The sequence below is a fragment of the Oryctolagus cuniculus genome, chromosome 21 (assembly GCF_051225735.1).
Source record: "Oryctolagus cuniculus isolate XC-2025 breed Fujian yellow rabbit chromosome 21, ASM5122573v1, whole genome shotgun sequence".
Lineage (NCBI taxonomy): Eukaryota > Metazoa > Chordata > Mammalia > Lagomorpha > Leporidae > Oryctolagus > Oryctolagus cuniculus.
The window spans coordinates 14,307,919-14,335,243 of NC_142887.1; the positions used below are offsets into that span (position 1 = coordinate 14,307,919).

A 27,325-nucleotide genomic window follows, 5' to 3' on the forward strand; every position below is an offset into this window, starting at 1 on the left:
GCACCGGCATCCCATATGGACACCGGTTCTAGTCCCAGCTGCTCCACTTCCTGTCCAGCTCTCTGCTATGGCCTGGGAAAGCAGTAGAAGATGGCCCAAGTGCTTGGACCCTGCACTCACATGGGAGACCCAGAAGAAGTTCCTGGCTCCTGGATTCGGATCAGCACAGCTCCGGCCATTGCGGCCATCTGGGGAGTGAACCAGCAGATCGAAGACCTTTCTCTCTCTCTCTCTCTCTCTCTCTCTGCCTCTGCCTCTCTGTAACTCTGACTTTCAAGTAAATAATAAATTTAAAAAAAAAATTCTACCCACTGGTTCACTCCCCAGATGCCTGCAGTAACCAGGGCTGGGCTGCTTCCGAAGCCGGGAGACCAGAACTCTATCCGGGTCTCCCACGTGGTTGCAGGGACCCAAGCACTTGGGCCATCATCCTCTGCCCCCCGGGCACATAGGCAGGAAGCTGGACAGGAAGCCGAGAAGCGGAGACTTGAACCTGGCACTCGTGACTGGGATGTGGGCATCCCAAGGAGGGGTTTAATTTGCTGTACCACAACATCCACCCGAATTTTTGGAACCCAGAGAACAAGGAGCCCGCATACCACCATATGCTAACTTCCCATCGATGTAGCGAAAGACAGCATATGCAATTCAATGCAAAATGCACAGGATGAAATGTGCGTGGTTTTAGTTCCATGTTTAGTAGTGTACTCTAACCAAAGCCCTAGGTGCTGCTTCGAGAGTGGTAGGCGTAGCAAGTTACCCTAGATTTCCTTAATGGCTTTGCTCTACAGCAAGAAAAGACATTTCTCTGGATGAAAAAATAAACTCTTTAAAATGGAAAATGAAACGATCAGAAGCCAAGATAACAAGAGGCTGGTATTTGTTATTTGCCATGGGGACCTGTGGGTGTTTTTCCTATGGAGCTGGGAACACTTCCCCAGTCCTGCCCCCTGCGGGCTTAAATGAGATATTGCATGCATACGTGGCTCGCTTAGCCCAACACACAATTACTCAGGCTGTCTCAGCGGCTCTCCTACCTCCCTCAGCCCAGCCCAGCTCCTAGGTCCCTCCCAAGCTGCTCTGTGCTGGCTGGTACTTCTCTGTCTCCCTTGCTAGGCTGTGAGCTCCGTGACACGTGGCTGGGAGCGGAGCCTCAGAGGGCAGCAGCAGAGCACGCCCCCAGCACCTTTCCCTGGAGTGTAGGACGCCATCCCAAGCCCAGCAGACAGTGGGTGCCTACTGTGTATTCCTTTGAGTGGTCAGCTGGGCAGATACCCCCGTTAGCGAGCCCTGATGCCGCTCAGCCGGGAAGAAGCGTGGCCAGCCAGGAGGCGCCAAGAGACGCAGATTTGTGGCTGAGGGGCCCGCGTCCTGTATTGCACCCTAATTTAAGGTGGGGCGTCAAGGGCTTTCCTGGGAGGGGCAGAACGGCTCCCCCTGCCCCACAAGCCTGCAGCAGCTCCTCCCTACTCCCCAGGCTGCAACCAAGCGACGGAATGTTGTGTCGGTGGTTGCCAGGGCAACCAGAGCCTGTTGCTGGCTGCCCTGGGGATCAGGGAGCTGGCTGTCTCCTCGTCAGCGGCCCCGGGCCCCGGGGTTGGTGGAAAGAAAGCCGGGATACCTGCTGGGGAGCTGCTCGTGCCACCCCCCCCCCGCCAGGGGAGGGATATTTCCAGCTGACTTTGCAGGAGAAACTGTGAGTGAGTGAGTGAGTGAGTGAGTGGTGTCCAGGGCTGGAGATGGGGCTGGGGCTTCTCTCCCCTTCTCTCCCACCCCCTGGGAACTGGCGTCTTCAGGCACAGGCAGTTCTTTGTGGGTGATTACTGCCCCCATTTTGCAGAGGAAGAAACTGAGGCTCAGAGGGAAACTGCAGCTTCCCCAAGGCCTCGGTTAGGGCAGAGCTGGGCCGGGAGCCGGGATCTAACCTGCTCTTGGCCGCCCCCTCCCCAGCTGACATCCAGGTTAAATCCTTGGAACCAAGGTGGAAAGGATTCACACGGGCACCGCCCCAACACGCAGATACACAGACATGACACACATAGATACAGACGCACACAGACACGGACACACATAGATAGACACACATAGACACACACAGACACGGACACACATAGATGGACACACACAGACACACACAGACACGGACACACACAGATAGACACACATAGACACACACAGACACGGACACACATAGATGGACACACACAGACACACACAGACACGGACACACACAGATAGACACACATAGACACACACAGACACGACACACATAGATAGACACACACAGACACGACACACATAGATACAGACGCACACAGACACACACAGACACGGACACACACAGATAGACACACATCGACACACACAGACACGACACACATAGATACAGATGCACACAGACACGGACACACATAGATAGACACACATAGACAAACAGACACGGACACACATGGATACAGACACACACAGACATGGACACACATAGATACAAACACACACAGACATGGACACACATGGATACAGACACACACAGACACGGACACACACAGATAGACACACATAGACACACACAGACACGACATACATAGACACACAGACACACACAGACACGGACACACATAGATACAGCCGTACACAGACATGGACACATATAGATACAGACGCACATAGACACACACAGACACGGACACACACAGATAGACACACATAGACACACACAGACACAGACACACATAGATACAGATGCACACAGACAAGGACACACACAGATAGACACACACAGACACGACACACATAGATACAGACACACACAGACATGGACACACACAGACACACATAGACACACACAGAGATGGACACACATAGATAGACACACACAGACACACATGGATACAGACACACATAAACACACACAGACACGGACACACATAGATACAGACGCACATAGACAAACAGAGACATGGACACACATAGATAGACACACACAGACATGGATACACATGGATACAGACACACACAGACACAGACACACATAGACACACACACACACACACACACACACGGCCTGCCCCTGGGGAGGAGAGCAGGCAGGATGTGTGTCCTGCTGTGAGCTCAGCACTGCGAGGTGCAGCGGGCCTCAACCTCAGTCTCGGCAGCTGTGAAATGGGTGCACAGTCCCTGGGGAGAGAGTCCTTACTCGGTCCCTTCTGCTCCTCTCCTCCCCTGAGAGCTCGGAGCGCCACCTCCTGGCCACTCCCGCAGAGGCATCGGGGTCACCTTGGGCTCCTTCCTCCCAGCGGCTGGGGGCCCCTGCTCCTCCCAACCCCCCCTCGCATGGTTGCTGCCTCCCTCAGAGTCAAGGTCAAAGCCCCCCATTGCCATCACTCTCACCCCCCACCCGTTGCTCCAGCTGCACTCCCTCCTGGCCGCTGCTTCCCTCCAGGTCCCAGCTGGCTCTGCGGCTGAGATTCTGGTCCCTGGAGTGATCGTCTGGGCGGCTCCCTCTTCCCGTCCAGGTCCCGTTCCCGTGTCACCTCCACATCGAGGCATTCCTGCGGTCCAAGCAGTCTTCCATCACGGTGCCAATCAAATCCAAGCATTATTTATTGGCCTGATTTTCTGAGGCTCCCAGCAGAACACCGGCTCCTGGGGGTCCTCATCAGTCTTCTGCACAGAGCCGCGGCTCAGCACACTTTGTTGACGGAAGGAAGAATTCCCAAGCCAGTAGCTGCCTCCTGGGGGCCCTCCAGGTGGTACTGACTCCCTCGTTCCCACCCCCCCCCCCGCAGCCCCTCCAGGAAGATGCTGGAGCCCAGCGTGCATCGTTTCCCGCCAGCACTGCGACTCCTGGAGAAGAGGCGGGAGCTTGCGGACGCGGACCGGAGCCTGCAGGACCACAGGGAGGTGAGCCTCAAGCAGAGGTGGTGAGCAGTGGGGTGGGGCATGCTGTCCCGGGGTCTGAGACAAGCCATGGCACCCCGCGGAGCCCCGAGTCCCCCAGCTGTCAGATGGGGTCAGCAGCCGGTGCCAAGACATTTGTATGCACTACGCAATAAATGAAGGTGCGGGCAGCACATTGGGGCCTGGGGTGCCCTCGGGGGTTCACAGTCCAGAGAGGAAAACAGGTGTCCAGGTGGTGACCGCTGTGTGAGGAGCACTGGGCAGCCCCCTGGGAGCCCAGAGTGAGTGAGCCCCTACTTCCACACAGGGATGGACAGTCAAGGAGGGCTTCCTAGAGGAAGTGTCGGGAATTGCTGAAAAGGGCAAATTGGCCTTCCCAGCAAAGGGGGACAGGGTGAGAAGTGGGAAACAGGCAGAGGGAAGATCGTGCGCAAAGACCGCAGGGCAGGTGTCGAGTGGCTGGGAGAGAGAGCCAGGATGCACCGGAAGACGAGGCCAGCAGACAGGAACACGGACGTCTGTGGGCTACGGGAAGGCACGCGAGTGACCGGGGATGGTGGGAGCCACAGTGGACTGGAGTGGGAAGCGGCTCGGGGACCAGGAACCGTACTTTGGAGGGGCTGAGCGTGGTGGCTACGGGGAGAAAGCACTTGACGCCCTAAATGCACACAGCGCGCCCACGCCCCTCTCCTGCAGGAGTTCCAGACCAGGATGGCGGCCCTGGAGCAGCGCCGTGAACAGCTGGAGCAGAGGGAGCAGGCGCTGAAGGCGTCCTTGGTGCGCTCCGACCAGTTCCTGCAGGCAGGTGCGGCCGGGAAGGCCGGCCCTGGGAGCGGAATCCCCGGAGCACTGCCGGAGCAAGGCCCTGAGCGTCTGGCCGACCGCGGCCCGCGGACCACCAGGGCTCGGCCTGGCAAAGCCGCGGAAGTTTGCAGGCAGCCAGCGCTGCCAGCTCCGGCGGCCTGAGTTCGCTTCCTCCCCACCCCACTGCCCAGGAGGCCGAGGCCCGGCGCCGTCGCGCGCTGCAGAGGGCGGCGCAGGAGCGGCTCCAGGCGGGCCGCCGGGAGGCGGAGGCGCTGCGGCTGCGGGCCCAGCTGGAGGAGCTGCGTGGGGAGCGGGAGCGGCTGCAGCGCCGGCTGCAGCGCCTGGAGCCCTGCGCGCACCTGCTGGGGAAGGTGTTGGAGCATCTGCCGGAGGTGAGCGCCGGGCGGCAGTCAGGAGCGCCGACTGGATGCCAAGAACCACCACTTGGCACGTTCTGTTCTGTTTTGAACCCTCCCCCACAGCCCCACGGAATGGGCGCTCATGTTGACCCATTTTACCGGTGGAGAAATCGAGGGGTTTCAGAAAGGTGCGGTTAGGCGAGCGGGGGCGGAAGCAGACATCCGTTGGAGGCGTCGGTGAGCCGGTGCTCACCGGGGTAGTGGGCTTGGGAAGGCTTCCCCGCGAGCTGGGGGAGGGTGGGAGTAGGGCTTCAGTGGGCGCCGGGTGGCGCGCCCATGTTGCAGTTGGGCGCACGGAGGCGGCGCTGGGTGGGACGCCGGCCGGCCGGGGGCTGGGGCGGGGACTGCAGGATGGTCCCGGGCGCCCTCCGCAGTTCCAGGAGGTTCCCGAGCTGGTGGCGCGCTGGGACGGCCTGGCCGACTCGCAGGCGGCGCTGCGGCTCGCGGAGCGGGAGCGGCTGGCCGAGCTGGAGGCCGCCCGGGCGCGGCTGCAGCGGCTGCGGGACGCCTGGCAGGACGAGCTGCTGCGGCTGGGCCAGCGGCGGGCGCAGCTGCGGGAGCAGCTGGAGGCGGCGCGGGAGCGCACGCTGCAGTGGGTACGGCGGGGGCTGGGGACCGAGGCGTCAGAGAGCGCTTCGCTGGGGTGGCGGCATCAGCTGGCGCGCGGTCCACCCGTCTGCACCCTGGGTCCCGCTCGCCGGGAGTCCGTTCTTATCTTAGTTGGGAGCCGGGTTGGGGGTTCCCCAGGAATCCAAGTGGGTCCGGATCCAGAACACGGCAGCCGAGAAGACCCTGCTCCTGGGCCGCGCCAGGATGGCGGCGCTGGACCTGTTCCAGCGTGTGTGCCAGCACCAGAGGCGGCCGCCCGCCCTGGACATTGAGGACACCGAGGGGCAGCTGGAGCAGGTGAGGCCCCTTCCACGTCACCCGCAGCCCTGGGACACAGATGGCGCCTCCTCTGGGCCACTCTGGGCCCGCAGTGCTCAGAGCCCTTGCTCCAGAGCCCAGGGTTTGTGGTCTGTTCATGGCTCCCAGAAAGCCGCACCCCGCCTCGGGTCTCGCGCCCAGGATGGCACCAGCACTGCCTGTTCGGGCCCAGCCCCTCCCCTCTCCTCGGATCAGACAGTGCCAGCGAGTGGTGGCGCCCGAGGCTGGGGCTCCCTGCCATTGCCGCCGACACCCTGCTCCCCTGAGGGGTGGGAGGTGCAGTTGTGCGTGGCCCTTCTTCCTGTACCAGACGGTGCCACCAAGTGTCACCACAGGCCTGGGTGCTATCGTCCTGAAGGCTGTGGGACACGTGGCACGGGCTGGTGCCGGAGGGAGGGGCTTCCAGACTCCAGACACGGGCGCTGTTTCTAGAAGCAGGGCCCCTTAGAGATGTGAAGGGAAAAGGGAGGAGGCACCCACCTCCCCCACCCAGCCCCCTTCCCGTCCTGCACTAACTGCCAGAGTCCCCATCACCCGAACCCGCCTTTGAGCCGCTCCCTGGGTTGGTCGTGTTCCTCGACGCCACTGCCTGCCCAGGTGTGGCCCGGGTACCCCATGGGGCACAAGCCGACCCCAGGACAGGCGCAGGCTGCATGTAGTAGGCAAGGCAGTCCCCCGCCATTCAACCCTCTGCCCACACCAAGGAGAAAGGCGTGGCGAGAGGGGCTCCGCCTCGAGCCCCGCCCCCAACACTCCCTGGCCCCCTGCGGGCCACAGGCCTGGCCTGGCCACTGAACTTGATCCACTGCTGCTGGAGCTACGGGTGCACTCACCCCTGCGGCTCGGCAGCGGGCCGTGGGCGCTCAAGTTCACGTCAGCCAGTGGGTTCACCAAAGCAGGGCAGCCAGGGAGAGGGGTCACAGACTGAGCGACAGGCCCCACCCCCTAACTGGCGTGACACAGGGAGGGTGCCCAGAGGTGTGGCCTGCATCTGCCTGCAGCCACCTCAGGGAGCTGGTGTGGTCTGGCGTGGTCGCTGTGCCTTTGACGGGGTCTTCGACCCTGACCCTGCTGTGCCACCTCCCGGGGACTGGGGGCCAGGGGCTGAGTGTGACTCAGCCGTGCCGGTCCCCAGGTGAAACTGTTCATCTTAGGCCTCACAGCCACGCTGGCCAGCCTGGCACACACGGAGCCGCGGCCCCTGCCTGCTGGCCCTCACGCAGGTGAGCGGAGCCCGCATTTCCCAGGGCGCCAGGGCAAAGCGGCTCCTCTGGGGTCCCTGGAGCCTCATCAGAGATGGGGTGGGGCTGGCATGGGGGGCACTGCAGGCCGGAGCATGGAGAGGCGAGGGGCTAGCGTGGGGCGCTTGAGTGCTGGTGGCGGGGGCCAGGCCTTCCCTCCCGGGGTGGGCGGGGGCCGGCATCACTCAGCACCTGGGTGCGTGTGGCTGGCGGTATGGGTCACTATGCCCACACCCCACACTGACGTGCCCGGGTTCCGCCTGCGCCCCTGACCCAGCCTCCCGCTGACGCAGACCCTGGGAGGCAGAGCTGAGGGCTCCGGGGATCGCCTCCTGCAGCCAAGCTGGGGGCCTGCATGGTCCCAGCTCTGCTCTGGCCCCAGCTGGAGCCGCCGCAGGCTCGGGGGCAGTGGATCAGAGGACGGGACCTCCTGCCTCGCAAACAGACAGCAGCAACCGAGACTTGCAGGGGGCTGTAAGGGCGCCAGCACACGGCCAGCTCGTGATGAGTGCTGGGAAATAAAGCAGAATGAACAGGACCAGAGACGCCTGTGCTGCTGGGGACCCAGCCGGGGACGGCCGCCCTTGACCATCTTGGAAGCCACCAGGGCGGGGGCGACAGGCAGGCCCTGGAGCAGGAGGAGCGTGGAGCAGCTGGCGACCCTCTGCTGCCCGCTGCGTGGACTCGCTCACCCCGGAGCCTCCGGGCCTCGTCTGCTCACAGGAGACCCCAGCCAGGCACCCAGCGCGCACACAGCTGGGCTACCCTCCCACCCCGAGTGGCCGGCACGGCAGAGGCGCTGGGGACAGGTTTATTCCACGTCAACTCCACCGGGGGCGAGAACGCAGGGCGAGCCCTGAGCGCGAGGAAGCAGCCGCCGGCGTTGCCGGGGAAGCTCCCGCGCGCCCGCCAGGACCCCAGTCCGGTCTCCAGCGGCCACCCCGGCCTCCTGCTCCTGCAGGGAGCTGCCCCGGCGCCAGGGCCGGGCAGGCGCGGGCGAGGCCGCATCCCTACATCCTCTTCCGCATCTTGCCCTTCTTGGAGGGGGCGCCGCGGCCGAAGGCGCCCTGCCGCAGCTCCTGGGCGCGGCGCCGGTTGCGGGCCGAGAGCTGCTTGAGGCCCCCGCGCTGCAGGAAGCGCATCTTCTGGGCGCGGCGCCGCTGCTTCAGGATCTGCTGCTTGGTCTTGAGCTCGGAGCGCACGCGGCCTGCAGGGCCGCCAGGGGCGCGGGGCTGGGATGCACCTGCCGGGACAGGGATGCGGGGCTGAGGCTTTGGGCGGGCCCGGTGTCTCCTGCTCCCAGAAGCCCCCACTGCGTCGGGCCCTGCTCCTGTCCACTGTGGCCCAGTGGCCCTGCATAATGAGTGTCACAGACAGGAACAGGGAGCTGGGAGGGAGGGAGGGAGGAGGCGGGCAGCGAGAGGGAGAGGAAGTAGGAGCCGGGGACACGGACACGGAGCAGGCCCCGGGCTGCAGGATGCAGGGACGCAGGGGAGAGGCGGTGGCCGGCCCCGGGGGTGCGGAGACAAACAGGGGCTAAGGTCACCCCAGAGAGGCTGGACACAGTCCCAGCCCCTCCCCGGAGGAGACCCCAAGTGGGAGGAGGAGCCCGGGCTCCATTACTGCTCCTGCAGGCCACCTGTCCCCACCTGTAAAATGGGCGTGTTCAGTCTTCTTGCCACGCCCCGCCTCCCCCACTTGTCACGTGTGGGCTGTCCTCACTCAGCAAGTGGGCAGCACCCAAGCTCCAGTCTGCTCAGTCTGCCAAAGGCCCGGCCCACCCCGCGGCCCCGCACCTTGGGTCACGCACTGGCTCCGCCCAGACTGTGAGCGGCTGAGTGGCCCAGGCCGGACCAGGAGGGCAGTGTCTACCCCACGGGCTCAGCTCCGGGGCAGCCCCGTCCCCTAACCCGCTCTCACCTTGGCCGCGGCCTCGCTTCCTGCCCGTTCGCTCAGGGCCTCTCCGGTCAGCTGCCCCTTCGTCCTCGGAGTCGCGATCATCAATTTTCTGTTTCTGTTTCCACTTCTGGTAGCTGGCAAACCGCGCTAAGGACACTCTGGGCTCTGGGCCGCGTGGTGGTGCCCTCGGAGGCCCCTCACCCTGTCCAGGAGACACAGGCCCTCCGGACAGCTCTTGGCCACTGTGTTTGGCCACGCCCCCCCAGGGCTGCACCCGCCCCCCAGTGCCACCTATGGGAGCTGCTGCAGAAGCCTAGGCCCCGCCCCCAGCCATGCCCTCCTGGATACAGGTCCCGCTTGTAGGAGCTGCTGATGTAGCGGCCACTCTCGGTCTTGATCTTCTTCTTGTCCTCCTGCCCCGACTGGCCCACAAACCGCTTCTTCTTCCGGTCCCTGCGGGAGAGGCAGCTGGGGAGACTGGCGGGGAGGGGGAGCGGCACCGCCACCGCCCTGGGCCGCGCAGTAGGCGCTCAGCAAACGCCCCCCGGTCCCGGCCCCTGCTCACCTGAGCCTGCAGCCCAGGGCCTCCGCGAGGGATGCAGGCCCGCCCCACCTCCTCACTCCCCCACTCCGGGCCCCCCGGGCCTGTCTGGACAGCCCGGGCAGCAGCAGGACAGAAGGGGTCAGGCCCCCTGCTGCGCCCATCACCTCCAGGGGCAGCACCGCACTCACCACCTGAGCCTCTGCTGGCCCCGGGTCAGACTCTGTGCTTCGTCCCCCATCAGGTCCAGGACAGCACCAGCCACCTGCTGCTCGAAGGCGCCCCCGGCCCCGCCGACACTCAGGCTGCACGGGGAGGGGCAGATGTGATGGGCAGGCGGGCGGGTGGGGCCCAGCAGCCCCCGCTGTCCCCGGGCCCCGCTGGCCACTCACCCCCGCTCGCTGTCGAAGTCTTTGGGCCGGTAGGGGACGTAGAACTCCTGGTCTCGCTGCCGGGCCTCCTCCCTCCGTCTCTTGGCTCCCCTGTCGGGTCCTGGCCGCCGCCGCTTCCGGCCCACGACCTCCGTGAAGACAGCCTGGCAGACGGAGACTGTCACAGCCGCAGCCCTGGGCAGGCCTGGCACTGACTGGGCGGTGCTGTGGGCCCCCCAGACTCGGCAGGTGGTGGGCCTGCACCCCAGCTCACTTCAGTCCCCCAGGCTGTGACCCTCCGCAGGCCTGGGCTCCCGCTACGCGACGTGCACTGGGCCAGCGCTTCCAGCTGTCCTTCGTGGCTGCCAAACCCTCCGCCAAATGCAACAGGAAAGGCGGCTGTGCCGCTGGAGCTCACCGCCAGCGCCCAGGGACCCTGGCAGCCTGACCCCCTGCCCAGGGCCCTCCTCTGCCCCTTCCCATGTCTGCACTGAGACAGACAATGACCCCGCTGGGGGTCCGGGGGCCCAGGGGGCAGAGCCAAAGCCCCTGGGCTGCAACGCCCCAGGGCACAGCGTTCTGCTGCGGCTGTGGGTGGGGCCACGCATGTCTCGCTGCCACAGGCCTCGGGTGTCCCACGGCAGGGGCCAGGCTGCCTCACACGTGGTGCCCGTGCCCCGCAGGCTCCGAATCCCAAACACCCCTGGCCCAGGGACAGTGACCGTGAGCCATGCCCCAGGCTGCAGGTGAGGAGGCCGGGGCTCAGCCTCCGCTTGATGAGCAGCCAAGCGGGATTCGAACCCTGCACCCACCCCACCCTCTGCCCGAGCACAGCCGCGGGGGGAGCTGGGCTGGCCCACCCTGCCCGGGGTCTGGGCTCCGCGGGGAGCTGGGCTGGCCTTACCTCCACACCTTCCTCCTCCTCCTGCAGCTCCTGCTGCGGGGCCGGGCAGCTGGCGACGGGGCCGGCCGGCCCTTCCTGGCGCTCCTGCCGCCCCTGCTGGAAGCTGGCGATGGCCTTGTGGTCCTTCTGCCGCTTGGCGCGCATCACTTGGCTGCTCGGGTCCCGGCTGGAGGCGTTGATCTCAAAGATGGTCTGTGGGGGGGTCATCAGGTTCTGCGCTGGCCCCCGCCAGGAGCTCTCTGGTGCCACCCCTCCCCCAGGCCCTCTGTGCTCTGCAGCTGACAATGAGAGGGAGGCCCGGGGAGCGTGAGCAACCCGCACGTGGCCACACAGCTGGGAAAGGCCGGGGCTCGGAGCCCCAATGGCGCTGACCACGGTGCTCCCCAGCGCCTGGCCACTCCCACCTTGCCTCGGCTCTGCAGCCTCTCTCAGGCCGAGGGCACCTCGCCCGTGCCTCAGTTTACCCATCTGCAGGTGAGGGGAGATCCCCGCCTGCGCCACTCACCGCCCGGGTGCGGTACTGCTTGATGCCGTCCACCAGCTGCAGCCGCTGCAGCTCCTCCTGCTCGAAGCGGGAGCCTGCAAGAGGGCAGCGTGAGGCCGGGGCAGCCGCGGAGCCCACCATCCCCACCGCCCGCCCCCGCTGCCCGCCACACTCACTGAACAGGGGGTGCAGGCCCAGTGTCGCCAGCTCCAGCTCCTTGGCCCTCTTGATGGACGCGGGGGAGGCCGCGGGGCGCGAGCGCACGTACTGGCGCTGCGCATTGTCAGCCACGCGGCCCAGGCCCCGCAGCTCCAGCCGCGCCTCCAGGGTGTGGCGCAGGCTGCCGTCCTCGTCGTCCACCACGCTCTGCGGCACCCGGCCCAGCACGCCGTCGCCGCCCGCGGGACCTGCGGCCGGCATGGGCCCGGTCACAGGCTGCCCCCGACACCTCCCGGCCAAGATGATGGGGGAGGCATCCCTAATCAGACAGCGGGGTCGAGCCCCTGCCGCCCACGGGGGAGATCCCAGGGAAGCTCCTGGCTCCTGGCCCCGGCCTGGCCCAACCCTGACCACTGACGAAATCCGGGGAGTGAGCCAGGGGGTGGACCATCTCTCTCTCTGCTTCTGCCTAAGTCTTTCAAATTAATAAATTAATTAAAAAAGAAAAAAAAAAGCAAATCGAGGCTACAGCAAGTTAAACTGCACCCTGACCATCACCTGCGCCGGCAAGACAGGGCTCAACCCAGGAGCCGCCGGCGCTGGCTGCGGGTTAATGACACCCTACCGGCACCGTGAGAGCAAGGCGCCAGCGAGGCTCACCATGCGCCCGGCACTGCGCTGAGCGCGACGTCACGCCCCCTACAAACCTGCTGACAGGCTCTCAAGCCCCCTACAGACCCAGCCCAGTGGGCTCTCAAGTTGGACCCCTGTAGGGGCTGGACAGGTGAGAGGCGCAGAGGGGCGGGGCTGCCGCGAGTCAGGGAGCCACAGCTCAGCATCGCCTCTGTGGGCCCCGGGAACCCGGCTCACATCAAGTCCCACAGCCTCCCGGAGCCGGGGCCGGGCTGCGCCCCCGCCCGATGACCTCCACTCACCTGCGGGCTCCTCGTGGGGGCGGGCGAGGGTCAGGGAGCGGCCCAGGAACAGGTGCAGGTCCAGCAGGTAGGGGACTTCTTCCGGGGCCACCAAGGAGTAGGCCGTGCCGCTTCGGCCGGCCCGGGCCACCCGGCCTAGGGGTGGGGATGGTCAAGTTTGAGTAAGAGAATCCCAGCCCAGCACAGGCCCCGGGGGCTGACCTGCAGGGCAGGGCCCGCCACCTCCACGTGTGGACATTCTCCCTGTGGGAGAGTGAGGGGCAGACTCCTGCCCGGGGTGGGGCAGCCCCGACGTCAGCAGCCCCAGGCCGCGGGGCCCCCCAGGGCGGAAGGCCAGGCAACTGGAGGCCCCGCCTGCCTGTGTAAGTGACATTTGGTTGGCACCAGCCCTGTTCCCTTCTGGTAAACGAGAACATTCAGGACTGAAGAACCCCAGCACATCTCCAGTGTGTCACCTGCAGAGGCCAAAGGGTCCCCACACTGCAGCCGTCCCCTGGGGGTCAGGGGGCTGAGCGAGTCCCTTGGGCAGCCTTGGGCCCTGAGCGAGACTCGAGCCACGGTGCCTGGGCGCAGCAGACGGCTCCAAGCACCCCTGGCCTTGGTGTCCCCGCCATGGCCTTCACCCGTGTACACCGGGGCATGAGCCTGCCCCTGACTTTAAAAGCAGGGCTGGGGGCGTGGCGGGCCTGGCCGTGGGCTCCGACTCCACTGGCCGGTCCGTGACCACCCTGGCCGCTGATGCGTGCCCCCTGCCCCCGCCGGGGCTGCCGTGGTGGCAGAGCTGCGGTGGCCCAGTGAGCCCAGGGCCCGGCCGGGTGCCCGTGGCCAGTACGCCCCGCCTTCTGGCTGCTGCGCTGGCTTTTCCAGTTTTGCCAGCACGGCTAAGAGTGGGCTGAGGCGGGTCCCCGGCACCTCGGACCGTGACCTTGGCTGGGGACAGGGTCACTGCTGGCATCACCAGCTGCGGGGAGGCCACGCTGGAGGGCGGGGTCCTACTTGTGCACCTGCGCCTGACACAAAGGGGACATGGGGGGGCTGACACTGGGGGAGGTGGGGAGGAGAGCGAGCGGGGGTGGGGAGACGGCCGCGTGGAGGGAGGGCAGAGACTGAGCCGAGGCTTCCTTAAGCCACGAGGGTCACCGCAGGCAAGGGGGGGCTGGGAGCGGACCCCTCCGGCCTGGCCCGGCCCCACCCACCCTGCCGCCGAGAAGCCCTCCAGACCACCACAGCCCACGGAAAGCAACAGGCAGGGGTGGGTGCTAGGCGGGCAGCGAAGACGCCGCATCCCACGTCGCAGCGCCCGGCTCCCAACTCCCTCTTCCTGCTGGTGCAGGCCCTGGGAGGCGGCTCCCTGCCCCCACGGGAGCCCCGGGCTCGGTTCTATGCTCCCGGCTTCAGCCCCACCCAGCCCAGCCCACCCCCTGCCACCGCAGGCACCTGAACCAGTAGATGGCAGCTTCCTCTCTCTGTGGCTAACAAAACTTTTTTTTTTTTTTTTTTTCTGATTAAAAAGATTTGAAAGGCACAGTGACAAAGAGAGGAGAGACACAGACAGATTTTCCATCTGTGGTTCACCCCAGAGACGGCCTCGCCGCTGGGGCTGGGCCAGGCCAAAGCCAGGAGCCGGGAACTCCATCCAGTTCTCCCACAAGGGTGCCGGGGCCCGAGCCCTGGGCCACCTTCTGCTGCTTTCCCAGGCCACAGCAGGCAGCGGGGCGGGAAGTGGAGCAGCCGGGACTCCAGCTGGCGCTCGTGTGGGACGCTGGTGCCGCAGACGGCAGCTTACCCTGCTGTGCCACAGCGACAGCCCCCAACAAGTTTTCTTTAATTAAAAAAAAATCAGGGCCGGCGCCACGGCTCACTAGGCTAATCCTCCGCCTGCGGCGCCGGCACACCAGGTTCTAGCCCCGGTCAGGGCGTCAGATTCTGTCCCGGTTGCCCCTCTTCCAGGCCAGCTCTCTGCTGTGGCCCGGGAGTGCAGTGGAGGATGGCCCAGGTGCTTGGGCCCTGCACCCCATGGGAGACCAGGAGAAGCACCTGGCTCCTGGCTTCTGATCAGCGTAGCATGCCGGCCGCAACGCGCTGGCCATAGGCGCAGTGGGTTAATCCTCCAGCCGCGGGGTTGGCATCCCATCTGAGCGCTGGTTCCAGGCCCGGCTGCTCTCCCAGTCCAGCTCTCTGCTATGGCCTGGGGGCATGGGAGCCTCCCCCCGAGCCAGGTGCGCACGGCGGGCTCCTCACCCACGCGGTGCTATGGCCTGGGGGCGTGGGACCCTCCCCCCGAGCCAGGTGTGCACAGGCCGGCACGGGCTCCTCACCCACGCGGTGCAGGAAGAGCTTGCCCTTGGCGGGGAAGCTGTAGTTGATGACGTTGTCCAGCAGCGGGATGTCCAGGCCCCGGGCGGCCAGGTCCGTGACGATGAGGGCGGAGCACTTGCCGTGCGTGAACTTGGCCAGGTTGATCTTGCGGGCCGTGTGGTCCAGGGCGCTGTAGACGTGGGCGCAGCTCACCCCCTGGGTGGTCAGCAGCTGCTCGGGGCGAGGACGGCAGGGCAGTGAGACCGCGGGCTGTGGGCTGGAACCCGGGGCCCGAGTGCCAGCTGCATCCGTGGGGGCTACAGGCGTCCCTGGGGAGGCAACGAGGGCCACGGCTCCCTCCCTGGCGGAGACCACAAGCCCCGTCCCGCTGTCGCGGACGCCTCCACAGGCTGAGCCTGACGGCCCCTGGGCATGCGCGCTGTGGAGGGTCAGCGCACGAGCACGGTGCGGTGCTGAGGCGGGAACGCGCCTCACTGTCAGCGCTCACGGCTCCGCCCCCTGCTGGCGACCCCAGTGGCTGCACAGAGCAGGTGCAGTGAGCGGCGCCAGGTGTGGCTGGCCAACGCGGGGCGCCAAGCGGGCAGGGCACGCACGGGCTCTGGGCCTCCCCAGGCTTTGATCTGGCCGTGGGCCACGCGGGTGCGCACCCCTGAACAGCGGACAGGCCCCTCCCACAGCTTACGGCACTGAACATGAATAGCTACCGAAAAATGCCAGGCTGGCTGGACGCCTCACAGAGGCCTGGGTCAGAGGGGACAGAGACGAACCGACCCTGGCCCCGAGCTGGTGACAGCTGCGCCCGCACACGGGCAGCGGGCGCTCACGACACCACCCAGCACAATCAGTCAGCTAAGCAAGCTGATCCCAGTACCGTGCGGGGGACGCGGGCGCCTCCACCACACGGCTCAACGCCTGCTCCCTGGCAGCATTTTCTCATGTTCGTGTGTTTGAGACTTTTCATAATAAAAAATAGAGTACGAGGAGGAAGGGAAAATCATTATAGTCTTAGAATTCCACGGACTACTTGAATCTGTTAACAACTAAAAAACTAAAAATTAAGAAATAAAAGACCAGAAGTCTTGAGCCCAGGTCCATGTTACAGTCTGGTGCTGCCCTCTGGTGGCCACACACGGAACTGCAGCCCGAAGCTCCAGGTGTGGGTCCCACCCAGGGCCGGGGGTAGTGCCCAGCCCGGCCCCTGCCCACCTCAGTGAGGTACTCAGCGTGGTGCCCAGCCCGGCCCCTGCCCACCTCGGTGAGGTACTCAGCGTGGTGCCCAGCCCCGCCCCTGCCCACCTCGGTGAGGTACTCGGCGTGGTGCTTCGTGGCCACAAACACCACCGTCTGGTCCTGGGGCCGCACCACGTTGCGCAGCAGGTGGAGCAGCACGGCGGCCTTGGTGTCCTCGCGCACCAGGAAGTAGGAGGTCTGTGGGGAGAGGGGCCCGGAGCGTGGGTCCCCAGGGCCCCCAGGGCCCCAGACCCCACCCGGGAAAGGGCCAAGCGCAGCCTCACCTTGAGCTGCTCGTTGAGCTTGGCGTCCACGTCCAGGCGGATGAGCACGGGCTCCGTGAGGCCTGTGGGGGAGGGGGGAAACACGAGGGGGCAGGGGGGTCACTGAGCGACAAGGCCCCCCAAGTCCCCACCCTGCGTCAGTCACAGGCCCCCTCCCCCAGCCTGCTCACCTGCCCGGGCGAACTCCACCAGCAGCTTGGGCAGCGTGGCGGAGAACAGCACCGTCTGGTGGCCCCCGGGGAGGCGGCCGATGATCTCCTGCAGCTGCTCGGCGAACCCCATCTCGAAGAGCCTGGGGGGGGGGGGCAGAGGGGCCTCCTGCAGGGCTCTGGGGCACAGCGCCAAGCCGCCACTCGGGACGCCCATGTCCCACACCGGCGCCCGCTCCAGTCCCGGCTGCTCCTCTCCCGTCCAGCTCCCTGCTAACGCGCCCGGGAGGCAGCAGCAGACGGCCGAGTGCTTGGGCCCCTGCACCGCACCGCCTCACCCTACACATAACGACGGCGGGAGCCGGGACCCTCAGTCTCAGCCTTGTTTCTAAGAAACTGGTCGAAATCACCCAGAGCAGCCCTCGCTGTGGGCCAGGCGAGGCTCTAAGCACTGGATGGAGTCGATGCCTTCCCAAGGGACGGCGGCTCCGTGACACCCGCTGGGCAAGGAGGCAGCCAAGACCCAGACAGCCCAGAGGCCGCACGCTACGGACCGAGGCGGCAGAGCTGGCGTCTGATCCCACGGGCCGAGCGCGACGCGGGCTGCTCTGACGCTACCTCTGAACTCTTAGTTGTCTTATTCTTCTCAATGTTCCTCACACACACAGCAGGAGAGCGCGCTGGCACCGCCCGCACCCACCTTGGCCACGCAGGTCGGCCTGCCTGGCACGGCCTCCTCCCGGCCGCCCCTCCCCCCTCCTCACCTGTCGGCTTCGTCAAACACCACGTACTCCACACTCTGCAGCTTCAGGTTCATCTCCACGGCCACGTGCACCAGCCGCCCGGGAGTAGCAATGATTCTGCGAGGGGGTGTGACGGCCAGGGTCACCGCTCAGCCACTGGCCCCGCGGGGAGGGGTCCCTGGCACCACCCCCGCTCCACACTCACATGTCAGGGTTCTCGTGCAGGGCCGCAAACTGGTCTTCCATTCTGGGGAGGAGAAGGGGCTCAGGGTGACGGAGCAGGCCTCCCGGGCCTCCCGGCGACCCCAGCGACCGCGTGCCCGGCCCAGGAACAGGCCCAGCTCAGGGACAGAGGGAAGGCTAGAGCCGAAGCACCGGGCACAGGCACGGCCCTGACAGGACGTTCAAGGGGAACACACAGGGGCGTCGCCACTACAGAGAGAGCCCCGAGGGGCGGAGTCACCCACAGGCCCGCCCCCTTTCTCGGTCCAGCCGGCGACAAGGCTGCCTTTGCTGCGCAGCGCCCCCTATCAACGAGCCCCGGAGTGGCCGCCCCGGCCAGGTTGGCTCCCTGCGCCGTGGCGGGCTCTGCCCCGACTGCTCTGGGGCTCACGTCCCCGGTGTCACTCCTCTGGGACTCTCAGGGCCACCTGGAGGGGCCAGAATCCTGGGCCAGGCCTCGCCTGGGACGGTGACAAACCACAGGGCAGGAAACCGTAAGGGCAAAGCCGTCTCAGAACCGAGTGCCGGCGACGGTGGCATCGGAGGGGGCCGAGGAAGGGGCCGCCCCTCGGCGGGGGAGGGGGGTTCTGGTCCTGGCTGCACCGTGGGAGCGCCGCAGGCTCAGGGACGCGGGGACAGCAAACGACAGGCCCTGCGGACGGGAGCTTTGCAAACAAGGCCCAGCCGCTGTGCGCTCTGAGCAAAGCACGTGTGGGCCCCTGCGCACGAGGCACGGCGGTGGCTGCGGCACCAGGGGGTGCTTACTTGTCCCCACCGAGGATCAGGGCGGTCTTGAGGCCGGTGAACTTGCCCAGCTGTGGGGAGAGAGAGGGACAGAGACTATGATGGAGCCCGGCCCGGGTCGCCCTCCCCAGCTGCCCCGTCCTGGCCTGCCACCCCCCCACCCCGAGGTGCCCCACCCCACTGCACCTCCTTGGTGAACTTCAGGGTCTGTAGGGCCAGCTCCCGTGTGGGCGAGAGGATGAGCGCGCGGGCCCCAGTCTGGGCACTGCGGGCCTTGAGCCGCTCGAACATGGGCAGCAGGAAGCAGGCCGTCTTGCCGCTGCCCGTCCGGGCCATGGCCACCACGTCCTTGCCGTCCAGGATCACGGGGATGGTCTGCCGGGGCGCAGACAGGGAGAGCGTCAGAGGGGAACGGCGGAGCCCAGGGAGGGGCGGGGCCGCCACCCAGCCCTGACCCCACCCCGCCCACCGCAGGAAGGGCTCCGTGTCTGAGGACAACACCGTGCACCCGCCAGCTGCCCAGGCACGGGCTCAGCAGTGGGAGGTACACAGTGGGGGCGGGGGGAGGGGTTCCCCAGGGCTGATCCCCGCGCTGGGCCCGACTCTGGCCCATGTGAGGGGTGGCCGCGTGGGGCCCAGCCGCGCACCCGCCAGCTGGGCGCTCACCTTCCTCTGGATGGGCGTGGGCACCTTGTAGCCTTTCTTCATGACGCCTCTGAACACCGGGTAGCTCAAGCCTGAGACAGACACAGCGGTCAGGCGCACAGCAGGGGACACGGCCCAGACAAGTGACCGCTGCGTCAACAGGTGGAACACGGACAAACTAGGAAGTGAAGGCACGGATGACTCGGCAGACAGGCCTCCCGACGCGAGCCCTGGCTGCATTCTGATCTGAACACGCTGTGAGATACAAGTGGGGCTGCGCTGGGCACGGTGGGCTGGGCCGCCGCCTGCAGTGCCCATGTGCCACAGGGCACCGATGCAGGTCCTGGCTGCTCCATTTGCAATCCAGCTCCCTGCTAAGGCACCTGGGAAAGCAGTGGAGGATGGCCCAGGGCTCGGGGCCCTGCACCCGCGTGGGAGACCTGGGTCAAGCTCCTGGCTCTTAGCTTCGGCCTGGCCAGCCCCGGCTGTTGAAGCGTTTGGGGAGTAAACAGACGGATGGAAGATCTCTTTCTGACTCTTTTTTCAAATAAATAAATCAATCCTTAAAAATACTAAGGGCCAGCATAGTGGGCTAAGCTGCTGCCTGCGGTGCCTGCATACCATAAGGGCGCCAGCTCGAGTCCTGGCTGCTCCGCTTCCAATCCAGCTCTCTGCTGGCCTGGGGAGATGGCCCAAGTGCTTGGGCCCCTGCACCCACGTGGCAGACCCAGAGGAAGCTCCTGGCTCCTGGCTTCAGCCTGGCCCAGCCCAGCTGTTGCAGCCATCTGGGGAGTGAGCCAGTGGATGGAAGATCGATCTCTCTCTCTCTCTCTCTCTCCCCCTCTAATTCTGCCTTTCAAGTAAATAAATAAACCTTTAAAAATAAGCAAAGTACATGTATGTATACATGTATCCATACACGTTTGTATATAATTTTTCCCATTTTGTTTGAAAGAGAGACGGGGAGAGTGGGAGAGAGAGACCCCTTCCGCCTCTGGTTCACCCCCAAAGTGCTGCACTCACTCAGGCTGGGCCGGCCAAAGCCAGGAGCGGGGGAACATCATCCGGGTCTCCCACTTAGGGGAGGACACCCAGCTCCTCGAGCCACCGCTGCTGTCTCCCAGAGCGCAGGGTGGCAGGCAGCTGGACTCAGCCAGGTGCGCTGCCGTGGGCCATGGGCCTCCGAGCAGGGCCCTAACCGCTGCGCCACACACCCAGCCCTGAACACTCTTAACGTTGTCACGAGACAGGGGCCGGCCCCGTGGCACAGCAGGTAAATCCGGCCCCTGTGACGCCGGCATCCTGTGTGAGCTCCGGTTCGAGTCCCGGCTGCTCCACTTCCAATCCAGCTCCCTGCTGTGGCCTGGGAAAGCAGCAGAGGATGCCCAAGTGCTTGGGCCCCTGCACCTGCGTGGGAGACCCCAGAGAAGCTCCTGGCTTCAGTCTGGCCCAGCCCAGGCTGGGGAGTGAACCAACCAGTGGATGGAAGATTTTTCTCTTTCTCTCTCGGTAACTCTGCCTTCCAAATAATAAAAAAAAACAGAGTAAATCTCTTGAAAACAAAGCCCAATCAAGTGCTCAGGCCACCCTAGAAAGGTCTCTTCCTTTCCACGTACATTCTGCTCCGGCCACACCGCGTGGGCCGCAGCACGGGTCCGGCTTTGTGCACGGCCAGCGCTGCCCCGACACCAGCCGCCCGCCCCTTCCCACGGCTGCGGGGCCCTGTGCGTGTGGTCAGCCCGCGGCAGCCGGCTCCCCAGAGGCCTGCGCTGAGCACTGTCCCATGGCCCTCCCCAGGAGGTCCCGGATGCCTGCCACCTCAGGGCACGGCGCACGGCGGCCCCGGGGCCCGGCCTGCTCGCTCACCCATGGACTGGAAGCCTCCGGACTTCTTCTTCCGCTGCTGGGCCCGCACCATCTGCCGGGTGTCCAGCTCCAGGTCCGGGGCGCACTCCGGGGCGGGGAAGGTGGGCAGGGCTCTGCCGGGCCCCAGCTGGGAAGGAGGAACAGCGACCGTCACCCCCAGACTGTGTCACCCCCAGACCGTGTGGCCGCCGTGCTCAGAGGCGCTCCTGGGACCGGCGGGCCAGGGCAGGCGCTTAGAGCAGGCGGGTCTCTGTCACCTGCCGCCCGCGAGACCCGCGCCTGGAGGAAGGCGACCGTGACAGCCTGGGCCCCGACGGGAGGGTCGAGGCTTCGGCGCCCGCACAGGCCTGGCAGCACCGCCGGCACCCTCTCACTATGGCTGCCTCTCATTCAAGGCCGTCACGCAGAGCCAAGGATCTGAGGGGCACCAGGTTTCCCAAGCTGCCCAGCCCCTCCCGCCCCACCCACCCATCACCTGACCCTCCTCTCCTGGGCCCGGCCTCTCCCTGCACCCAGGACCCAGCTAGACCTAACCCGGATGCCTCCTCTGAGGGGCCTTCCCGGGTTGCGGGGCCGTGGTTCACCATCAGGGCGGGAATCACTCCGCTTCACCCCACAGCGGCTCCGCGAGGAGGGCGTGGGCGCTGTGTGTTACGGAGGCGGGAGCGGAAGTGACTCCGGAGGGCGCATCGCCAGCAGCGAGGGGGTCAGAGACTCGAGCTCCGGCTTCGGGATCCACATTCCTTCCCCCAGGACCCCTGACCCCCGCCACGACCCTCCGGGTCAGAGCCCAGCCCGCCTTGTGCAATGGGTGAGCTAAGACGTGTTCATGTCTTATAGAGCTACTCAGAAAAAGGGGGGGGGGGGACCAGACACGGACGACAGTGACCTCACCTGGCCCCTGGCAGGGGGACGCACCCAGGCCCAGCCCCACTGCCTGAGCCAGGCTGCCTCCTCTCCGGGGCACCTGCGGCCACGGCCCCGCACAGGCTGGAAACTGAGGCACGGGGCGGCACAAGGCCGGGCAGGACCCGACGCCGGGCTGGGCTGAAGCCCGCACTTACTGCCCCCGACCCCCATGTGCTGGTCCCTCCTCACCATCTCCGCTCTGCTGGGACCCCCGAGCGCCTGGAGCTGGCCCTGCCAGGGTGGGGAAGCCCCGTGGCGCGGCCCTGCCTCTTCCCCCACGCACCCATGCCCCTGCCGGGCGGGCACAGCTCTCCGGCCCTCGGGGCTTCACATCTGCCAAACACCCGCCCACCCCCAGTTGCGTGGATCTGTCACTCAACAGTGCAAAGGTCCCAGGCTTCGGACCCAGACCACCCGGGCTTGAATCTGCTGTTCCAGTCGTAAGCCGAGGTCGTGCTCCGGTTTCGTAACCCCTCTCGGCCTCGATTTCCCCTCTGGGAAATGGGGGTTCCAGTACTTAGGGTTAACGTGAGGGAGCCCGGCACAAGCATACAGGACCGACTGCTTAATTTAATGGTACTTTCTCAGGGACTTGGGGACGCCACTGGCTCAAACCACCCGCCCCTTCCTCCCCGAGACTCCCCAAACTCTCCCAAGTCGGGGGTGTCCGCACCCGCACTTTTCATTGGACGAGCTGGCACTCGGATCCGCCCCCTGGCAGGAGGTAGCCAATGAGGGGAGCGCGACCAGAGCCAGCCGGAGGCCGGCAGGCCGGGTCCCTGGGAGCCGCCGGACCCGGGGGGCGACACGTGCCCGGGCCGGCCGAGCCCACTCCCCAGCTCGGGGAACCGAGCCGCGGGGCGCTGCCCGGAGCCCGGGCCCCGCCGTGTGTCCCACCTCGCGATCCCACCTTACGGGCCCGGGCGTCATCTTCCGCCTGGATCTCAAACTCGCCGTCCTCCGAGTCGCTGTCGCGGGCCTGGGAGGCCGCGTCTCGGCGCTTCCGGAACCCCTTCTTCTTCCTCCACTGCGCCATGGCGGGTCGCGACCGAGGTCCGGCCGCCGTGCGCCTGCCGGCCGCCATGCGGGACCCAGCTCCCGGAACCCGGAAGTGGGCGGAGTCTGTGGAACGAACCAATTGCGCAGCCGGGGTGGGGGTGCGCCGCGGCCACGGGCCACGGAGCCACGCAGCCTCGGACGCGCGCGCCGCCCGCCAGCGGCCGCCGGAGGCCTAGGCCACCCGCGCCCGCCCGCTCCCGGCCGGTGCGACATGCCCAGCTCCCGCGCTTCGGGGAGAGGGGAGCAGGGGAGCGCGGCTCCCCCCGGGCCGCTGATGGGCCGGGCCACGGAGAGCGCGCCGTGGCTGCTGCGCGTGCCCCGGGCTGCTCGCTAGGCCGCTGCTGCCCGGGGTCGCCGCGGTGGGGTCCTGGGCCCGGGGGACCCCTGGGATGCGCCGAGCGCCGCCGGGGACCCGCCGCAGAGTCCGGGCCCGGGAGCGAGGGCGGTGTTGCGCCGCCCGCGGGCCGGGGAGCTCAGGTGCGGGGACCTGCGGCGTCGGTTCGTGGGCTGTGAGTCTGCTGGCCAAGCGCACGGTCCTCGGGTTCGCCTCTGCTTCCCCCGCTTCAGCTATCTAGGTGCGGCCTGCGCGCGGCGCTTCTTCTAAAGCCTCGGTTTTGTGGTCCTGCAGATGGGCGCGTCCGGAGCTACTTCGCGGCGCTTTGGCGAGGATTAACTGGGACTATGCCTGCCAAGCTGCTGGCGCGAGGTAGGCGTGGGGTCGGGTGGACGGCTGCCCGTCTCCCCTCCGTACCCGCGGCCCGCCCGTGTCTGCTGAGCGCATCCTGTTTCCGGAAGTGCCCGTCTGTTTATTCGCTACACCTTGGACAGCGGCACCCCTTTCCCCAGCGTGACAACCGAAAACAAACGAAACGCCCCCGGGCTGGCACGCCCCTCGGGCCGCGCGGTCCGGGCAGAGCCAGGCCTTCTGGCCTTGTCCGGGGGCCCTGGTGTTGGCTCAGCTCGGCCTCCCTGACCCCCTCTCGCGCAGGGAGCCCTGGAGGCGGGGCCTGGCACACCTGCCGTCGCCCGGGACTGTGGCCAGCATGAAGCCCCCGGAGGAGCTGGCCGCCGGCGGGATGCAGACCCTCCGCCCTCAGCGCCGAGGCCGGCTCAGGGCCAGGCCGTCCTATGTGGATGAGACGCTGTTTGGCAGGCCTGCGGGCACCCAGCTTCGCCCACCAGATTTTGACCCACCCTGGGTGGTGAAGGAGAAGGCCGGCCCAGCCAGAGGAGTGGGCGCGGCAGCCCAGGGGAGCTGTGAGACCACCGCGGCCAAGGGGGCTGCCTCCACCCTCACGCCCAAGAAGAAGAATAAATACAGGTGAGGGGCTGGGGAGACGCACCTGTGTTCCTGTTGCAACCCGACCTTGACCTCGCCGCGCTCGGTGCGGAAGACAGGACCAGGGATCCTCCCTGGTAGGACTGGTGAGGGGGACAGATGAGTGGGGGGCACAGGAACCCAACACTGGACAAGGCAGCAGCCATGCCCGGGGGCAGGAGGTGAGGTCCCAAGCCCCCAGTGCAGACGGGGTGCGAGGCCCGGGGGTGGGGTCTCTGGGACAACCGAGATTTGCGATGGACCCACGGAGCCGTGAGCGCGTGGGCGGCCCGGATTTCAGCAGGTGGTTTTGAAAGTGGGTCTTGCTGCGTTTTCGCCGGCAGGTTCAAAAACTGGAAGTTGCTGAGAGGTCGTTGTCTAATTCAGTTCCCGGGATTATTTCTGATCTGAGTCTGGAGGGAGGTGTCTGGTCTTGAGCCACAGTTTTTTTTTTTTTTTTTTTTTTTATTGTCACCGGGGGTTTGAACAAAAACTCAGCAGGCTGATAGGTTGGTGAGTGCAGACTGCCATAACCAAACGCCACAGCTTTACGCGGTCCAGGCTCGGTCCAGGTTCGGGGCAGGCTGGATCCAGGCTCAGTCCAGGCTCGGTCCAGGTTCGGGGCAGCACAGCTGTGGGGGCTGTGAGTCCAAAGCCGGGGTGCTGGCAGCCTTGCTCAGCCTTGCTTTCTCCCGGGCCTTCGCTCTGGGCTTGCACATCCAAGCGTGATGGCCCTGGCGGGGAGGTGACGGCCACCCCCCTGCTTACTCGCAGGTGGGGTGCAGACACCTTGGGGCCATCAGACACAGGCGTCAAAACCTGGTGGCCAAAGGCCGCCCTCCCAAAGACACGCAGTGCGCGACGGGAGCACTTTCAGTCCTGGCCAGAACTCACCAGGCCTGGCCTGGCGCCCTGTAGCTGGGCTCTATTTGCTGGATTAATGATAATAAAAACTTCATAACTGCCGAAGGATTCTCATTAAAGATGAGAGCCTGCTGAAGCTCAGGCGGTCACGCGGATCCTTGGTTGACTCCGGTCTCTGCCGCGGTCTTGCCGTGGGGCCCGCGTCTCCTGCCCTGTACTACGGGGCCCGTTTGGATGTGCACGTCCTGAGAAATGGTGCGGTAAGGCAGGTGACACGCGAGGCCCGGGCCTGCGGAAGTGCACACTGCACGTTTAAAAAGCTCCTCTGGGGGAGGGGCCCGGCCGGCTTCGTCATGGGCTCAAGCTGCTGCGCGGGGCCGCGGGACGGCAGAGGGGTTAGCGGACAAGGCCTCCAGGAGCAGCAGGAAACCGTAAAGACTACAGTTGGATTGATGGGGACTCTCGGTTGCAAGTGACAGAAAATACTGGCTTGAGCAGCAAAAGGGCATTTGGGGCTCAAACTGCCGCTGGGGCTGTCGGTGCCACCTCCCTCTGCATCTCCCAGGTCCCCGGGACAGGCGAGATGGCCACAGACTGTCAGCTTAGCACAGGGCAACTCTGGGTGGCAGCCTGGGACAGACCTAGGTCATGTGGCCTCCTCTGGACCAATCAGTGTGGCCAGGGGGATGGAATATGCAAATTGGCAGGGCATGGGGGTCAGGATGCAGGGGGCCGGGGCGGTTCTTGGGGAAGCAGCAGGAGCGAGGGGTCCCCAGGAACCTGAGAGGCCTGGGCGTCCCTGTGGGCGCCGGGTTGGGTGGCAGGGGCCCCTCGGGACACAGTGCCGCCCCCTGCCTTTCTCTCCCCTCGGCCAGGCTGCTCAGCCACACCCCGTCTCACTGCGACGAGTCACTCTTTGGCCGGCGATGCGAAGGCAGCAGCTGGGAAGCCCCGTGGACAGTGAAGGGGAACACCGCGAAACTCCACGCGCTCCTCTGGACGCCGCCACCGACCCCCAGGGGCAGCCAGTCACCCCGCCCCAGGGAGACCCCGCTGCGAGCCGTCCACCCGGCTGCTGCCCCGGAGACCAAGCCCAGGGAGGTGGCAGACTCCAGGAGGCGGTCCCTGGGCGGCGAGGGCTCCCCACGCCCCCCGGGGCGGGCACGCTCCCAGTCCCTCACTCTCCTCAGCGTGCCCAGTCCTGGCCCCCCAACTACCCGTGCCCCGCCCACACGTGAGCCCCGGGACCCCAGGCCGCCTGCGTCTGGGGTGACTTTCCGGAGCCCGCTGGTGACGCCCAGGGCTCTCTCCGTCAGTGTTTCAGTGCCAGCGACCCCCCGACGAGGGGCAGAGACCCAGAAACCAAAGCCCCCTTGGAGATGAGGGCCTCTCGTGGCTGGGGTCATCCGGGTAGACCAGCAGCACAGCCTGGGTCACCCACAGGCATGGGAGAAGCCCCCGGGACCGACCAGCCCCGCTTGCCCCTGCTGCTTCACCCCAGCGTGTACTGGGGGCCGTCCTTGGAGAGGCCTCTCCCGCTCTGTGCCAGCCTCACTCAAAACCAGTGCCAGCCCAGGCCCCCGCCTCCTCGCCATCCGCCAGGCGGTCCTGCGGCCCAGTGTGCACACCTGTGTGGGGTGCCCGTTCCCTGTCCGTCCCTCGAGTCGAGCTTCCCGCTGAGGATTCCTTTCCAGCGGTCCGGTGGCCTCCGAGGGCTTCCCGGGCTGTGCGGGGACCCCAGGGAGCGCGGGAGCACCGGGGGGATGCGTGGGTGAACACGTTCCGTTTTAGCAATCATGTATTTATGTTCATGTAGTAAATACATCGGCAGCGCAGCAAAGCCATAGGTGCTTGTAGTTTTTTCTCTCCCCATTAGGCCTTTTTTGGAACTGAATCGATTTAAGTAACGAAGTTACAGAACGCCCACTGCTCGCATGGGGAAGGGGCAAGCTGGGCGGGGCCTGGCTTCTTTATTCCTTCCGTGTTCAGCCAGAGCGGCTGCCTAGTAGGTCAGCTGGTTCCTCCCTGAGCTCAGAATGTAGACCGCACTGAACTGGTTTGTGTGTGTTTTTTAAAGATTTTTTTGTTTGAAAACCAGAGTTACAGAGAGAGTCTTCCGTCCGCTGGTTCACTCCCCAGATGGCCACAACAGCTGGGGCTGAGCCAGGCCAAAGCTAGGAGCCTGGACCTCCATCCGTGTCTCCCAAGTGAGTGGCAGGGGCCCAAATACTTGGGCCATCTTCCGCTGCTTTCCCAGGCGCATTGTTAGGGAGCTGAATTGGAAGTGGAGCAGCCAGGACTCGAACCGGCTCCCACACAGGAGGCTGGCATCGCAGGCAGCAGCTTAACCCACTGCAGCACAATGTGGGCGCGTTTGTCTTGGGAGGAC

General features: G+C 65.9%; 5 protein-coding genes across 16 annotated transcripts in view; 2 read left to right on the forward strand and 3 right to left on the reverse strand.

Moving 5' to 3' along the window:
- Positions 1-8,415, forward strand: CFAP73 (cilia and flagella associated protein 73). Of its 11 annotated transcripts, none has more exons than XR_016227074.1 (8): positions 864-1,696; positions 3,789-3,903; positions 4,597-4,705; positions 4,896-5,096; positions 5,498-5,719; positions 5,871-6,029; positions 7,205-7,273; positions 7,585-7,651. XR_016227074.1 is itself a non-coding variant. In XM_051826589.3 (8 exons), exons 1-8 carry the CDS (start codon positions 1,497-1,499, stop codon positions 7,602-7,604), a joined length of 1,110 nt encoding a protein of 369 aa, XP_051682549.3. In that variant the 5' UTR covers positions 1,179-1,496; the 3' UTR covers positions 7,605-7,745. The 11 variants fall into 11 exon arrangements, 6 of the variants coding, with proteins under 6 accessions (XP_089179121.1, XP_051682549.3, XP_089179119.1 ...); XR_016227073.1 differs by having other exon boundaries at positions 7,569-7,636; XR_016227072.1 differs by having other exon boundaries at positions 1,174-1,696; positions 7,186-7,273; positions 7,585-7,632.
- On the reverse strand, positions 1,715-3,267 carry LOC149119831 (uncharacterized). The gene is given in 3 exon segments (XM_089323509.1): positions 1,715-2,481; positions 2,483-3,135; positions 3,243-3,267. Coding segments are annotated over 3 exon segments (1,167 nt in total). The 3' UTR covers positions 1,715-1,992.
- On the reverse strand, positions 8,087-22,932 carry DDX54 (DEAD-box helicase 54). The gene is made up of 20 exons (XM_008272276.5): positions 22,606-22,932; positions 20,787-20,913; positions 18,942-19,012; positions 18,462-18,650; positions 18,297-18,346; positions 17,515-17,556; positions 17,331-17,426; positions 16,588-16,709; positions 16,418-16,479; positions 16,200-16,331; positions 14,903-15,113; positions 12,585-12,719; positions 11,667-11,897; positions 11,512-11,585; positions 11,007-11,198; positions 10,124-10,266; positions 9,923-10,036; positions 9,539-9,643; positions 9,212-9,324; positions 8,087-8,534 (listed from the first exon to the last, which is right to left on the reverse strand). The coding sequence occupies exons 1-20, from the start codon at positions 22,777-22,779 to the stop codon at positions 8,302-8,304; spliced, it is 2,616 nt and encodes an 871-aa protein (XP_008270498.4). The 5' UTR covers positions 22,780-22,932; the 3' UTR covers positions 8,087-8,301.
- Positions 22,933-23,035: 103 nt separating this feature from the next.
- Positions 23,036-26,780, forward strand: RITA1 (RBPJ interacting and tubulin associated 1). The gene is made up of 4 exons (XM_002719757.6): positions 23,036-23,231; positions 23,383-23,460; positions 23,743-24,075; positions 25,812-26,780. Exons 3-4 carry the CDS (start codon positions 23,798-23,800, stop codon positions 26,317-26,319), a joined length of 786 nt encoding a protein of 261 aa, XP_002719803.3. The 5' UTR covers positions 23,036-23,231; positions 23,383-23,460; positions 23,743-23,797; the 3' UTR covers positions 26,320-26,780.
- The window catches only part of DRC10 (dynein regulatory complex subunit 10), a 30,880-nt gene continuing 28,071 nt past the window's right edge, over positions 24,517-27,325 (reverse strand). For both annotated transcript variants that reach the window (XM_089322998.1, XM_089322996.1), the window contains one exon: positions 24,517-27,324. In XM_089322998.1, coding sequence (XP_089179124.1) covers positions 27,111-27,324 — 214 coding nt within the window. In that variant the 3' untranslated portion in view covers positions 24,517-27,110. The remainder of the gene's footprint in view (position 27,325) is intronic.

Bases quoted from the DNA above. Each gene is read 5' to 3' on its own strand.
- CFAP73 (XM_089322991.1), top strand. From the start codon at position 1,497: ATGTTGTGTCGGTGGTTGCCAGGGCAACCAGAGCCTGTTGCTGGCTGC. The intron at 6,030-7,204 runs GTGAGGCCCCTT...TGTTCATCTTAG, and splicing joins CCGAGGGGCAGCTGGAGCAG to GCCTCACAGCCACGCTGGCC. The intron at 7,274-7,584 runs GTGAGCGGAGCC...CCGCTGACGCAG, and splicing joins GCCTGCTGGCCCTCACGCAG to ACCCTGGGAGGCAGAGCTGA.
- DDX54 (XM_008272276.5), bottom strand. From the start codon at position 22,779: ATGGCGGCCGGCAGGCGCACGGCGGCCGGACCTCGGTCGCGACCCGCC. The intron at 19,013-20,786 runs GTGAGCGAGCAG...TGTCTGTCTCAG, and splicing joins CGGAGGCTTCCAGTCCATGG to GCTTGAGCTACCCGGTGTTC. The intron at 16,480-16,587 runs GTGAGCAGGCTG...CCTCCCCCACAG, and splicing joins GGTGGAGTTCGCCCGGGCAG to GCCTCACGGAGCCCGTGCTC.
- RITA1 (XM_002719757.6), top strand. From the start codon at position 23,798: ATGAAGCCCCCGGAGGAGCTGGCCGCCGGCGGGATGCAGACCCTCCGC. The intron at 24,076-25,811 runs GTGAGGGGCTGG...CCCCTCGGCCAG, and splicing joins AAGAAGAAGAATAAATACAG to GCTGCTCAGCCACACCCCGT.